Consider the following 15,775-nt stretch of genomic DNA (forward strand, 5'->3'; position numbering starts at 1 on the left):
TTTTGGGGAACAGGGGATGCTATCCATTACTGGTTTCAAGTACATTTATTGTTCTACCTACTGAGCTACTGAGCTATTCATGGTTTCACCCACTTCCACTCTTTACCTATGTGGAATTGCCTCTGTGATCAGTCTCAAAGGCAACAGAGCCCATTAAAATATCACTAACAGATACAATTACACAAGTATCTACTTTATGAGTATTCTCTATACAATATAAATTTGATCACTGCATAGCAACAAGGCACCAAAGCTTACCTTCCAGCAAGATCAACCAAATGGACTTTCGAAACAGTCTCGCTAGGCATGTCCCCTGCGAAACCTGCCTGGACGAACATTATTGTGAAGATGGCATGACTTCTGCTGCTCACGTCATTCATGTTTGTGCTTGCTGTTGTCCGATGGATGTTACCGCGATGCATCAGCTCCTGTTAACAACAACCAAAAGTGGGTTACTAATTCCACACAGTTAAAATACCCTGTATTAGCATTTCTATTGCTTTCGCCAAGTTTAAGTTGAAGTGTCACAAAGTGCTTTAAAATTTCAATTTTTAACTTTCCATTAAGGAACTCATAAATTCTAATGGGTTCTGTTGGGTTCTGCAACAGGACCGAAATCCATTTTCTCGCACAATTTAAATTCAGTCCAAGTTGCTTATTGTTTCATTTCAATACGGAACATGGACTTTTACTTTTACATACATTTACTTTACAGACAAAAAAATTCTTTAGTCCAGGAACCATTTACGCTTGCTTATTCTCTCTCCTGAACTGGAATTGAATTTATTTAAAATTCCTGCACCTTTAACAACCCTGCCTTCCATTGCTTTTCCACCTGTGGAATTTACGATGGGGATGAATTGATGAAATTGATGATTGAACAAATAGAGATATGCCCATGCCAAACTCACAATTCAAATCTTATACAGTTATGTAACAGCTTTGAAAAAAAAAAAACACCTGAAGAATACTGTTTCCATTGCAAGTTTAAGTGAAACTTTAAGATCAGTCAGATTGGTCAAGAAGATTGAAAGGAGGGCCAAGACATACTTCCAGTGTGAGTTAACAATTTCTATGCAGAATGAATGACAAGTACATGATGAAGACTCATTTCTTGAATGACTGATACAGAATCATGCCTCTGTAAAAAAAATAAGAAAGTTGTATACAGGGTGCTTCTGAAAATATCACAATCGTTTTGAATCACCCTGTATTAGAAACGTGTTTTACTAAAACAGCATAAATGAATTGAACTTTTATATAATAGAAATAACAATAGAACAGAACAATACATTCATTTACACACTATTTATAGAAATATCCATACTGATACAGTACATATTGATCTATGTCATTCATAATATTAGAACAACACATGGTCCCCACATATTTTACAGACCCAAAATCCTTGTATTTTTCAGGTATTGCAGGTACTTGTAAATAATTCCTGACTGCATTATAATCATTTAATTTACTGTCTTTCAGACTATGAAAATGAAGTTTATTTAACCCCGTTGGAAATAAATTATGAAAATAAAATTTCACAAAAATATTCCAAACATGGAGAAAGTCAAATGGGTTTTCAGTTTCCAATCATAGTAAGCAAAATAATAATAATAATTTCCATGACTTTTCCAGGTTTCTGAACATTTATTTAATAGCATTCCCCAACTCTATCATCATCTCTTCATGCCTAAGTAGAGTTTAACGATTTTTCCAGTTCAGTGGGAATCCTATAAAAGTTGGTGTACAGCAAAATAAAACAAATGCTCAATTATTGCAGCACAATTGATCTCAATTGTCCCACTTGTCTGACTGCAATCAAAAGGCATGTGAAGTATTGATACACAGTCTGGAAATTAAGTAATGAGGCTGATTTTATAGTGTCCCACGTGTGCATTTTATCTGTGAAGTAACACGTTCATGATGTAGTGTGGTCCATAATCCATAACCTGGCAACACCTCACGAACTTGCAATGGGCATGCTGGAAATTATGCGCCATATCGTGAAGGAGGTGCAAGGGTGTTGTCACGAAATAGCTATGGAGCAGCGAGTGAACATCAACTTTCATGAAACTGCTTATGGAAACAAACATTTCTTGAATTCTATTGTGGAGGATAAAACAGACCATTTTCACTACAGTTCATGTACGAACCAACAAATTGCAGGGTAGAAGTTGCTAAATTTACCAAGAGGGAAGAAAATGCAGCTCGAAAAATCAAAGGTGAAGACAATATTGCAGTTTTTACGACAGCAAAGCCATTATTCATAATGTATTTGTTCCAGAGGATGAAACTGTAATTGCTATTGTAGTGCTCTGAATGATTATGAAAGAGAACTGACCCTCCCCAAGCTCACTTTCCTGAAACGGGCAGTTGATTCCTGCTCCACGATAATGCATGGTGCCAGGGAGCAGTGTTTGTCTGAGTATTCCTGGTCCAAAACCAAGTGAATGTGTTGAATCTTCCTCTCTACTCTTCAGATTTATCTCCCTGTGATTATTTTCTGTTCCCGAAAGTGAAGCTGCTGCTGACATTATGCACTTTTGATGAACACAGGACTATCCAACAGGTTGTGACGTCCAATCTTCAAGTCATACCACATGAAGACTTGCAGATGTCGTATCAATCGTTGGCCAACCGTGCCAATTGCTGTATTGATGCAGGAGGGATGTACTTTGAGTAATAAGCAGGAAATTTTCAATTATTTTGTTTCCTTTTCACAATATAAAATCAGTCTCATTACTTAATTGTCGGACTCTGTATCTCAGGATGCCCATGCAGCATGTAGTGTAAAAGCTGTTCCAACTACAGGGGTGCCGCATGAAATGACTCCCCATTTGTTTATTATTTTTTTCGGATCTAAGATGAGGAATCACGTAATGTGTGTCAACAGCAGTTGTAGTAGCCATTGAAAGAGTCGCGTGATGAAATGTGAAGCGTAATTAATTCATGATGCTGTCGCTACGTGACTAGGGTAGACAACATGGCAGACAAAGGAAGACTTACGATGCAACAGCTATCAGCAACTGTGCCATTTTTTTCTGAAACAAAGAGCATTGTTGTGGCTCATAGGCGTTTTCGTGCACATTTTCATAGTCGGTGGTCCCCCTCTATTAAAACGATCCTCAAACTGCATGAAAAGTTTTGAATGGAAGGGAAAGTATTGGAATCAAAGCGTGATCATTCCAAACCTTTACATTCGCCTGAGAATGTTGAAGCTGTTTATGTTTGATACGCACCCACTTATTGTATCATTTTAGGTGTTTAATATGTTTAAAATGTTAATTGTCTATTATGACGTAATTTGTTTTGTTCAATTGGGTAGTCTGTTATGGTTATGGACTAACCTTAAAACATTTGATTGTGGGTTGTGAGGTGAGAGATATTATGGATGTTGCTGGAATAATGGAAGTGATTTTGGAAATGTGAATGTTTTAATTTGTGTAGTGAAGAAGTATTATGATCTAAATACACTTTTGTTTGTAATAAGAAGTTTAATTGTGAGTTCAAGTGTAATATATTAACATTAACTGACTTCTAAATATATTTTTGTGTGCGAGAGTTACTAAGGTTTGCATATCCTTATCTGATTTCCCCAAACCTGAGGGCTTCATAGTAGGCTGGTAAGTCTCAGGCCCGCCGTTGAGGAATAAACGTAAGTAGTTCTATTGAGAATAATCTGGGGAACGTAGCATGTTGCTATGCAGACGAGACCCGGCAAATGGGCTAGAAAAGCAGCTATACAGCTAGGAATATCAAGACACTCTCTTGAACAGATTCTTAAAAATGATCTCCACATATATTGGTACAAGATTGCCATGGTGCATAAACTCGCAAAGAAACACAAACAGCAGAGAATGGCCTTCGTTCATTGGACTGAGGATAACATAAAAATACTGAACAACTTTTGGTTTTCCGATAAGGCACACTTTCACTTTGATGGTGTGGTTAAACAAAATGTACATTTTTGGACAACTGAGAATCCACGAGTACTTAATGAAAGAGTTAGCCAAGCTTGCAGTGAAATTACGGAACTCATGTGCCATATGGTAATTGGTAACATTGATGTTCGCTTGAGTGAAGTTAACAATAACAACGGTGGTTATATTGAGCATGTATTGCAGTAGTACATTTTTCCAAAGTGTAACCTTTTCTGTGATACATCTTTTATTGAAAGCTTTTTATAATATAGTTTTTATCCAAGAACAAAATGGAGGATCATTTCGTGCGACACCCTGTATATTTAACTTCAAGTTTTCGCTTGAATTTTTTCCTCTCACCTGAATATCAGCATAAGCTGTGACCAGATGATGCGAGAGGGCTTGAACGTAAGGACCTCGCTGTGGATGTTCCCTCACTCGAAGATTGTGGCTTGTGTCTCTGCTCAGAAGATCTTTAACTCTCTCATTATAAATCTCCAGGTAACTCACTTCCGTTCTGTAGTTGGCACCTTTCTCTTTCCCTTGTTTCATACGACTGAAGAGTGTCTGAAATAAAAACCATGCCTTATTGCAAATGTACAAGACTACACAGAGCAAAACAAGATGGTGGAAAAGGTGGAATGTAACTCACAAATGTTACCTACTACCATTGAGAGATTGCTGATTTGTTACAAGATGATAAAAATATTAGGGCTCAATTCATACCGATACCTAGGGAAGGACCAATATAAAATTTTGGTCGATACCAATAAAGCACCGATATAAAATTTACCAATAACCGATATTCTACCGATCCAATATAAATTTCTAAATGGTCCTTGAAAAATGTAATAGTTCATTGACCTCCTTAATAAATGAATGTTAACAGATGATTTCAATGCAAATTTAGACATTTTTTATTTTAAGAAAAGGTAGGGCATGGAGGTTGTATGTTTATATTCATAAAACTTATAACAAAATGGCAGAATAGTGCACTAAATTATAAGATGTTTACAGATATATTGGAACGGAAATATTACCGATAAACCGAAATAGGTCAATACCAATAGAGTACTGATTAATCTGTCCTATCCCTACCGATACCAATAGGTAAAGATACACCAGCACAATGCAATATGCTGATAGTATAGTGTGGGTAGGGACCCAAGCATTCATAATCTCGGCCATTGTAGAGGAGATGTGATCAGCACCATACTCTTTACCTTCCCCCTCCACAAAGGATGTCCACAGATACCCATTTATTAGAGGATGGGTGAACCCCAAAGCTCCTCCATTGCTGAAAAAATCCACCTGAAATCCCCCACTCCAGGAATCGAACCAGAGTCCCCTACGTGGCAGTACGACACCCAATTGACTAAACCACCATGGCTCTGCCAACACTAGTTAACTATTGTCACTGATATTGGTACTCAAAAATTATAATAAAAAATTCACTGTTATGAGTGCATCATGATTTCAAAATCAGCTTTGAATTCACAAGAATGTAATAAAATAATTGTATGTGAATACATGCCTCATTTACACAATTTCAATTAAAACAAAAGTAAAAAAAATATAATACTGTGAAAACTTACCTTGCAAATTCTTGGAATAAGACCCTGAGATTCCTGAAAAAAATACAATAAAATAACTTATATAAATATTTTGCCAACTTTATGTACAAGATGAAATTACCATAATAATCACATGACAGATGTAATTCTTTCCATTAACTAATACTACAACACTGAAGGAATGTGTGTTTATAATTTGAAACATATTCCGACAATATGTCATTTGTTATTTAGTCTTTTTATGCCATTACTGACAATCTAATCCAAACCATGTTTTGCACTGTAGTTATGTATTTCTTACATACACTTTAAATGGCACGACCCTGTTCTTAAAATTCTTCACACAATTAGTACCAATTCGTTTGAACACTCTTTCACTATTTTCCAAATTTGTTAGAAATACAATTCTCGATTTATTAACTTTTAATCTAAGAAAACTTACATAATTTAAATTTAGTACACTTTTGCAACACTATCAAATTAATGTTTTTGTCATTGGTCTTGATGTAAGCAAAAAAAAATGGATATTTATAGCTCATCCTATGATAAGGTCGTGCAGTTTCAAAATCACAATGTTTACAACAATATTACTGAAATTTATTTCTTTTTGGCCATCTACTATAATACATGCATACACAACATGATACAAACATACCGGTGATCCCATCATAGTGAACGTCTTCCCACTGCCAGTCTGGCCGTAGGCAAATACACAAGCATTGTATCCTTCGAAGGCACTGTCGACCACGTCTGTACCCAAGTCTTGAAAAACCTAAGTGAAACAAGACAGAAATGCCATGAGACATTACACAAATTTTTGTTAAGTCATCCTTGTGATATTTCTAGTGTTCTTTAACTTCAAGATCAAAAAAATACACTACAATAAAATAATGTTTGTCAAAGTTGGTTACATGCCAACTCCAAGCTCTGATAGGCTAATCGAGACTGGACCTACAATTTTGGGTGTTCAAAGTGGGATCCTAACCTAGAACCCCTTGAACACAAGGCAACAGCATTATCATTTCGCTATCATGGAGACCCAATTCACTTATGAGCCAGGTATTCTAACCAAATATGAACGCTATATCTTAAGTGACTCCAGAATGTAGAACTTCACTGTACGTAAGATCACAAGACATGATACCATTTCACATTCTTTTGAGTCTTAGGCATGAGAAAGCAGATCATCCTGTTATTAAAATGTTAATTAAAAATGTACCTGCAGTGGTCATCTGTAAATGTTTCTTTAACACTATACTCAAATAAATAGTAACACTAGTGTGTGAGCATCACATACAAATACATTCCAGCATGCTGTAAGTGGATTTGGTTGAGATTTGATTCCCTGTTTGTGCTGTGTTACACACGGAGGGCACACACAACATTTATACGACAAAGAATCAAATGAAAACCGCAAAAGTGCCATTGAATTTTTTTTTTCTTTCTATGCGTTTGGAAATTTGCAGACACAGTCCTTGACGTCTTTCCGAGCTTGTATACATCGACCACAAGGAAAAAAACCTTGGGACGAGAAGTCCCCGTGCAGCTTTCCCCTCCTCCCTCCACCTCGAGCCATAAGGAAGCATGGTCCACTCTCACCATCCCCTACTCGCGGGGGTACGGTGCACAGGACTCGCGGGTCTGTGCACGTTGTTTTGCTCGTGGTTCCACTATAGTACGAAGCAGTGCCGGTAGGTGGGGTTGGATGTGAGTAACAGCTGATTCAAGATGGCGGCACCACTACGCAGTTGCACCAAGCAGGAACAGCGTGGAGTTATTCGATTTTTATGGAGTGAAGGTGTGAAACCGGTTGATATTCATCGGAGAATGCAGACGAAGTATGGGGATGCCTGTCTGTCACAGCGGCAAGTCTACGATTGGTGCAAGAAATTCGCAGAAGGTAAGACTTTATTGACTGATGCTCCCCGTAGGGTCAGGCTCAGCGAGTTGTGACAGAGAAGTCCATAGCCGCAGCAGATCGGCTTATTCAGGAAAACCGGCATGTCACCCTGGCTGAAATGGCTTCCTTGTTGAACACGAGCTTCGGTAAAGTACAACACATAGTGCACGATGAACTCCGCTACAGAAAAGTGTCCGCCAGGTGGGTTCCTCGACAGCTGACGCAGGAACTGAAAGTCCGTCGGGTTGATGCATGTCAAGAGCTGCTGAGGCATTATGAAGAGGAGGGTGACTGACGATTTTCTACCTCACATTGTCACCAGGGATGGAAGTTGGGTGCACCATTTTCAACAGGAGACAAAACGTGCAAGCAAAGAATGGCTACATTCGTTTTCGCCGAAACCAAAGAAGGTTTGCAGCCAGCCCTCTGCAGGGAAAGTCATGTTGACTTTATTCTGGGATAAGAAAGGTCCTATTCTGGAACACTACATGCCCCCATGTACGACAGTGACTAGTGCCACCTACACCGACCTTCTCAAGAACCATTTGAGGCCAGCGATACGCACAAAGTGAAGGGGATTGCTGAGTGCAGGTGTTTTGCTTCAACATGATAACGCCCATCCTCATTCTGCTCGTGCAACCATGAAAACCATCGATGACCTACGCTTCAAGTGCCTACCACATCGGCCATACTCACCAGATTTGGCACCATCTGATTTCCACATCTTTGGTCCATTAAAGAAGCACCTTGGAGGGCAGAGGTTCAAGTCTGATGAAGACGTACAATCGGCGGTGCACGAGTGGCTATACAGTCAACCGAAATAATTTTTCTTTTCTCACGCGGTATCGAAGCACTATTTATCCGATGGCGTAAGTGCATTGAACTGGGAGGGGACTATATAGAAAAATAATGTACAATCAAACATTATCCCTGCATTAAAATAGTGGGAAAAAATTAATTGCGGTTTTCATTTGATTCTCCCTCGTATGTATAATAAACATAAATTTAATAATTCATTTAAAAAATATTTATGTATGAGCAGCTCGGCAGTAAAACTTGATTACCCACTCCTTAATGAAAATTGAGTTAACATTGGATTCAGTTGCTGTATAATAGTGAATGAGAAGTTCCTTCAGTACACACAGGAACATCAGAGTACCCCACAAACCACAATGTAATGGACAAACTTTCACCTGTGTTTTTCTCAGTTCCATATTTTTGTGGCTTATCAAGTTTTACTCCCGAGCTGCTCATAAGTTATATTTGGCTGGAAAATTAAGTTTGTAATGTGGAAAAATATAAAAGATGGGAACATAAAATCTGATCATTGTATGTAGCATAAGCAGCCATATTACATTATGGGGAAAGCCTGATGCTTTAGACAAGTGGTTCTCTCACTAATGTGCCACTAGGCATGCTGTGAAACTTCTGAGACCTTGTGATCTTTCTGGTAAAAATGATTTCACTGAGTATTAATTTTGAAAAAGGAACAAGACACAAATATTAAAGAGCTTATTTAAAGATATTTATTTTACAGAGAATTTATTGGCTCACAATAAAAAAATTGAAGAGAAACCTGAGCCTGTCATTTCTTATGCAAAAGTTCAATTCAGCCAACTCGTAAGTGTACTGTGAACACAAAAAGGTTGAGAACCACTGCTTTAGACACTCATCTATAGTCACAAGAATAAATTCCACACTTGAAACAAGAAAAAAAATTAGTTGGCAAGGAATTGGTACGAGTAAAATATAAAAAAGTGCATAATGAATGAAGTACAATAACTTGTAATTCGATGAAAATGGATTGAAGCATGAAGGCAGGGGATATACTCACCTGTTCTTGAGATGCATAGTGGGCGTCATTGGAATTAAATGACCAGTAAGAGTGATCAAATGTGAAGTCCTTGTAGTTTTCACGAAGAGATTCTCCGTCCTTTGGTTGGTTCTGAAAAGAGAGAATAAGGAACTATTGAGAAAAACCAGATCATGAGGTAAGAGAGAGTAAATATTCCATCTCAAGAAAAACAATGCTACTCAGTAATTACAGCTGATTCGTAGAGCACTTCAGACAAGTGAAGTAAACCTCTATCAATGCCTTAAGATCTTGGAAGACAACTGAGCCAAGTATTAGTTAAGTGTAAGAATGGAGTGTTGTCTCCTGGTACCACCTACATGCTTGCCTACTATACTAATCACTGAAGCAATACAAGTGCCTGAAATGAGTGTTAGCAGTGCATATGTCTATTTCCCTAGTTTTGCAAGAGATAAAAGGATAAATACAAAGAAGTCAAACACTGGCCAGAATCGAACCCAGACCCATTGGTGGCAAGATCGTAATGTGGCATGTTATGAGTGCACCAATAGCAGTTAACATGTATTGTAAGTATTGTATTGTTGTTTCCTACATGTCATGCATTCATTGTGTATGTGCAATTCTGTATTATCAAAGACATTTTAACATTAAAATCCTATTTTTCCCTCCTCTCCTAGTCTAAGCAAGGGCTGTGGGTGACTGCCATGTGAAAGACCCAGGTTTGATACCTGGAGTGGATGATCTCAGGCGGAATTTTTTCCAACAACATTCCTGCATAAAACAACTGTCCCCCCCCCTGAATGTTCATGTTTGTAAAAATTTACAAGTTAAGGATATTTTTGTTCCTAGACTTGAGGAACAAAGTAGTAAAAGTATTTTTATGATCTCTCAAATGTAACTCTTAGTCAAATAGTAATGGGTACAATTTTTATGGGATGAAAAACTTCAATTCTGCCCCCTCAAAGTTAGGCCCATGATGTCATTGTCCAAGGTCTACTACTTTTGTTGAGTGACGAAATTGGAGAAGAGACATGCCCCGTTTTTCATTTACAGAATCTGGCAATTCTAGTTTGCACAGCTGCAAGAACATGCGAACGAGAACTGTGTCGTCATTGGAAAGGAAAACAAACAAAAAAACTGAATAAATAGTGTAAATACTACAAGATGGTGAACGCTGAATTCAGGAATCTCAAATCCACACGTTGCTGTGTGGAACTCTAAAAATGCATTTGAAACTTCTGTTCACGAGAGTCTTTCTCTGACAAGCCTTATGTCTACAGGAAATCGAGAGCTATCTGACTTGGAGTATTTCTGCGTGACTAAGAGTCCGATTTCGTTTGTAATGAAGCAGCACGCTGAACAAATTGCAGCTGGCCTTGAAAGAAGCACACAGTGTAAACAGCACGGGACTGCAGCCTCACGAAGATAAACATGCATCGAAATGGCAAAATGCAATAAGGCCGGATGTACACACTTTTATCAGCAAATTTGTGCCAGGAGAACGAGACAATTACATTTTACTTCTTTCTTCCTAGATACGTCATGTCCGATATATCAGAAGTTGTGCAGTAATTCAGTTTAATCATTACTGTTAATATCTAGAACGGATTTCCCTTATTTCCGCAATATAGAAACAATTCTCCATCCAAACAAGTGTTCTCAGGTTACCAGCCAGGTTAAGACTTAACCTGGCTGGTAATCCGAGAACACTTGTTCGAATCACGTCGCCAGGAAAGCTACAATTCCTAATTCTCCATCCATTTCAAGAACGGAGTTAATGTAAAGAAAACCACGTGACTTCTGAAGTTAGTTCCTTTCCAGTGTGTCAGTTCTGATGTTATTATGCCAATGAAGACAGCAGTTATAGTTACATAATATTAGTTACATGTTAAATGATCGAAAAAAAATATCAGAATTCGGAAACCTATATTAAAGTAGGTCACTTGGTAACATCATAAATAGGACTCGGAAGTTGAGGAAAAATCTTTTTTTTTTTTCCTAGTGTCCGAAGACGAGGCCCAGCATAATATATGTTCATTTTGGTTCATTGTAGGCCAGAAAAAGGTGGGTTTTATTTGTCCTTTTTTACCTTTTTCGGTGTTTTTTGACTAATTGGTCCTTTTTTAGCCTTTTCTTAGGTCTTAACGACTTTTTTTGCAACTTTACCTTCTTTCGACTACGTTTTTACTGACCATTCTCAATTCGAATCATCATCAGTTCATCACCTCTTAAACATCCTTTCTGTAGTAAAGAAATAAATAATATATAACGGGTGACAAGAAATAACCCGTACAAAGTTTGGCGTATCCTGCCAAGAATGTAGTGTACCGTAGCCAAATAATTGTTGTGTTATTGGATTCTCCATAGTCTTTTGTAACTGTACCTGTTGTTTCGGCTTCATAGTGATTACAGTCTTTGTGTTTCAGACTGTCAACCAAACGCTGTGCAATTTTTTAACTGTGGCGTCAAGGAAAGCGTCAATGTGAAATTGTTTGTTTGCTGGGTGTTCCAAAAATGACAGTCTCAGACGGAGTTAATCGATTCAAGGAGCTCGCCCATGAAGGCGACCGTCCCGGAAGAGGAAGAAAGCCTACCGTCAACACCTCCCAGAACCGCAAGATCATCAAAAAGCGAGTTCAGCGAAATCCGAGGGTCTCCATGAGAAAAGTCGCCCGTGAGATCGGGATCAACAGCGAATCGGTGCGGCAAATGGTGAAAAAGAACCTCAACCTCAAGGCGTACAAGCTCCAAAAAGTTCAACTTCTCACGGACGAAACCAAGCGCCTGCGACTCAAAAGATGCCGCCCTCTGAAGCGCCGGGGTGCAGGTCAGCAATGGGAACGCATTCTCTTCACAGAGGAGAAGCTGTTCACCGTGGAGCAGGTGCACAACCACCAAAACAACAGGACCTGGTCTGCAGAGGCTCCCGGTACCTCAGCCATCGTCAAACACCGCCAAAATCCGCAGTCGGTCATGGTGTGGGGCGGAATTTGCGCAAGCGGCAAGACGCCCCTGGTTTTCGTGGATCAAGGGGTCAAAATCAACCAAGAAGTGTACCGCCGCGACAATCTCGAGAACGTCGTCCTTCCGTGGGCCCAGCAGCACTTCGGCGATAGGCAATTGACATTCCAGCAAGACTCCGCTCCGGCCCACAGGGCGAAAATGACGCAAGCGTGGTGCAGAACCCATTTTCCGGACTTCATCGCATCGACGGAATGGCCACCCTACTCGCCGGACCTCAACCCAATGGACTACAGTGTCTGGTCAATTTTGGAGGCTAGGGTATGTGCTAAACGCCACCACAGTTTGGAGTCGCTGAAGCAATTGCTGCGTCACGAGTGGAACCGATTGTCGCCCGAGGACCTGCGGCCCATTGCCCAAAATTTCAAAGCCCGTTTGGACCTCTGTATCGCCGCCCAGAGAGGCCACTTCGAAACCGGCTGAACATCTTGTTCCTAAGGTCCCATGTCATTGTTCTTCAGTGTTGTTTTGCTCAATTGTTTCGGTTTAATAACTTTATGATCACAAACATTAGTACGGGTTATTTCTTGTCACCCTGTATATATATATATTTGAACCATCCCTGAAACGAGAGAAAAATATTTTTGGACGACTGAAGCAGGTACGGTACAAGGTCCTTTAACCGTAACTTGTCTGGAAGGTCGCGCTGGAGATGACTAATGTGATATACTGCAATGCCAACTGAGGTAAGGTTTCCGAAGTCCTATTTCTGTAACCCTAGTGTGGTTAGGCCAAATATGATTTTTCAAATTATGTTAATCTAAAAAATATATAATGTCTGAAAGAAGATGCATTTCATTCATATAGTTTTTTCACACTGTGTTTTCCATACCACCAGAATTTTGTATTTTTTTTATGCATTAAATATGTAATTAAAACTGAAGTTATTAATTAATTTGGATCACATTTATACGTCCTTTTTTTCGTTTTTAGGTCCTTTTTTGATATTTTTAGGTCTTTTTATAGGTTTTTTTTTTTGGCAATTTATAGGTCTTCAACTGACGAGCCCTAATCATAAATTTTCGCAACCCTCTCACTATCCCACTACTCACATCTCGTTATTCTTTTATATACAATTAATGCAAAAATGTTTACTGAACTGAACTGAAAGGGGAGGGGGGGAGTTCACAACACAGACATGATAAGCGCCGTTCTTAAACGAACCAACCACACGGAGGTCAAAGCAAACACAAGGACTTCGTCTGCGGCATCTGAGCATCGAACAGAGAAAGAAAAAAAATTGCAAGAGCACGTACAGACGAGGAACAAAGGACAAAAAAGGAACTGAAGTCTCTGGAAGCCGGATCTGCACTCCTGCACGAACCCCCAAGAAGAAATCGATTATCCTTCTCCACAGTCCACCGAGGCTATGCGGAGAGGTCAGGGAACCCGCGATTGGCGGAAGACGATTAAAATTGACACGCGAAGCCCACCTGTTCGACCCGCTCCGTGAATCTGAGCGCAAATAATTCAATACTCCGCGGGGAAGGAGGGGGGGCATGGGGGTTGGCGGGCTTTCCTCTCGTTCTGCAAGATGCTGCTTGCATAATGCATTTCTAGAATCTTGACTAGCTTTAAAATATTGCGGGCAGGGATACAATTTACAGCATCTTTCCATAACATGCCCCGAACTTTCATCAGGGGAAGGGTAGCAAACAACACTTTTGCAGGGAGGGCAATGCTTTACTTTGAAAAGGTTGATTGACTGATTTGGTTTATTGTACTCCGCTTTTCTGCCACTTTTGGTAATCGCGAAGATGAGGATAAGTTGTAAGAAATTGATGAAGGCACACTCACAAAGAACACTACTGTTGGCGGCGATATAATATCGTCCAGGCGATATCAACTGGACGATATATCGTCACGATATTTTGACGACATATATCGTGTCGCCGATATATCGTCACGATATTTAGCGATATATATCGTGGAGACTATATATCGCCGATATCACGATGCGGAAAAAATATCGTATCGTCTATGACGGTACTTTCTTGACATATCGCGATATTAAATTTCCGATATCGTCCATCCCTAAAGAACACCCATGGCGAGACCGGGATTCGAACCAGGGACCCCTGGCATCGTAGCGAGCTGTGTTAGTTAACCGCTCCACCATGGAGGTCAGAGGGCGTTGCAGGAACATGACAACTTCAAACTATTTTTGAGTTGTCAACACTATTATGGGGAAAATGTGCCTCGTTTGCTCGTCCCTGGAAAAAAATTCCTGCGGATGTCCATTGTTATACCATAGTAAGGGGATTCGCTGACCTCTAGCGGAAAACATACGAATTAATACCACCCAACATGTGTGAGGAAAAACGTTCCTCTTAACCTACAACTTTTTACATCACTTTCGCTTGCGAATAGTTAGGCATGCATATTTCGTTTTTGACGAAAACTCGAAAAATGAAATAACACATTCTAATGTTAATTTTTCATGTTTCTGAAAGGTGTGAGGTGCATTTTTCTACCCTGTTTTGTCACGAAATGATGCGAAATGAACTGCAAAATGCGAAATATACTCTTAAACACGAAATTGACCGTTTATATACTGACGCGACACTTTCTGAAGTATCCTGCGAGTTATGCAATTCACGGAAAATTGATTAATTCTGCTGTAAATATTTGAGATGCAAAAATGGACTCCTTTATACAGGAATAAACTTAATGATTTAATGTGCTATTAGAAGGGATATGTTTATTTTGTGTAACAGTGCAGTTTTTAAATCAAATTTGGGATTATATTCACATTTTTTAAAACCAAAATGTCATTTTATATGGCGCCTTTTCACCGCTATAACAGCGAAATTTCATTCTATTTACCGCTTTTGAACCCGAAATTGACTGTTTTTGTACCGAAATTTTGCTTTTTTATTTACCAAAAATATGTGCCTCCACGAATAGTACGTTCTCGCACAATAAACAATATCTGATCGTGACGTTTGGCACACGGTGTGCGCACACACACACACAGCCATTAATTAGATTTCAGCATATGGAAACTTTCCCAACCATACCCCAGGTAAATGTTAGCAACTTTTGACCTGAGTGCATTGCTTTGCGCAAGGACACCGCGGCAAGCCGGGTCTATCGATTCCGTCGGGTATCGAACACACGTACCGACGTTCTTAAGCATATCCGCTTGCAGGCAGTAAGAATGAAGATTTACAGGACTCTCTCTCTCCCTAGCTGCGGTTTCACTCGATTTCATTGGAACAATAAAAAGTAATAAAGCAATTCAATGTTGCACGTACGTCTAGAAGGTGGGGAGGAGTCAAGGAATGGTAACTTCCAAGGCTGTTGCCAAGAGCACGTATTCTTTACCTTTTGTTCCTTTTCCATTCAATCTATAACACTGTCCTTCAAATCTCGTAACAAAAAGTTCGAATTCTATAATATAATATGGTACTGGGAGAATGTATTATGTGAATTGCAACCCAGAATATTGTAACTATAAATTCAAACATATCAATGGACGAAACGAGCGAAGAAAATATTTAAACGTGGAAAATAAGTTCGAAAGGTTTTGAAAATATGGCTT

At 39.2% G+C, this 15,775-nt stretch overlaps 1 protein-coding gene across 2 annotated transcripts in view; it reads right to left on the reverse strand.

The window, feature by feature from the left end:
• Positions 1–15,775, reverse strand: part of Klp98A (kinesin-like protein 98A) — a 123,812-nt gene that overhangs the window by 51,515 nt on the left and 56,522 nt on the right. For both annotated transcript variants that reach the window (XM_083137795.1, XM_083137793.1), the window contains exons 3-7: positions 9,232–9,342; positions 6,153–6,269; positions 5,519–5,551; positions 4,284–4,490; positions 259–428 (exon numbers count right to left, since the gene is read on the reverse strand). In XM_083137795.1, coding sequence (XP_082993921.1) covers positions 259–428; positions 4,284–4,490; positions 5,519–5,551; positions 6,153–6,269; positions 9,232–9,342 — 638 coding nt within the window. The remainder of the gene's footprint in view (positions 1–258; positions 429–4,283; positions 4,491–5,518; positions 5,552–6,152; positions 6,270–9,231; positions 9,343–15,775) is intronic.

Source organism: Lepisma saccharinum, chromosome 16 (genome assembly GCF_977018435.1).
Source record: "Lepisma saccharinum chromosome 16, izLepSacc3.1, whole genome shotgun sequence".
NCBI classification, from domain to species: domain Eukaryota; kingdom Metazoa; phylum Arthropoda; class Insecta; order Zygentoma; family Lepismatidae; genus Lepisma; species Lepisma saccharinum.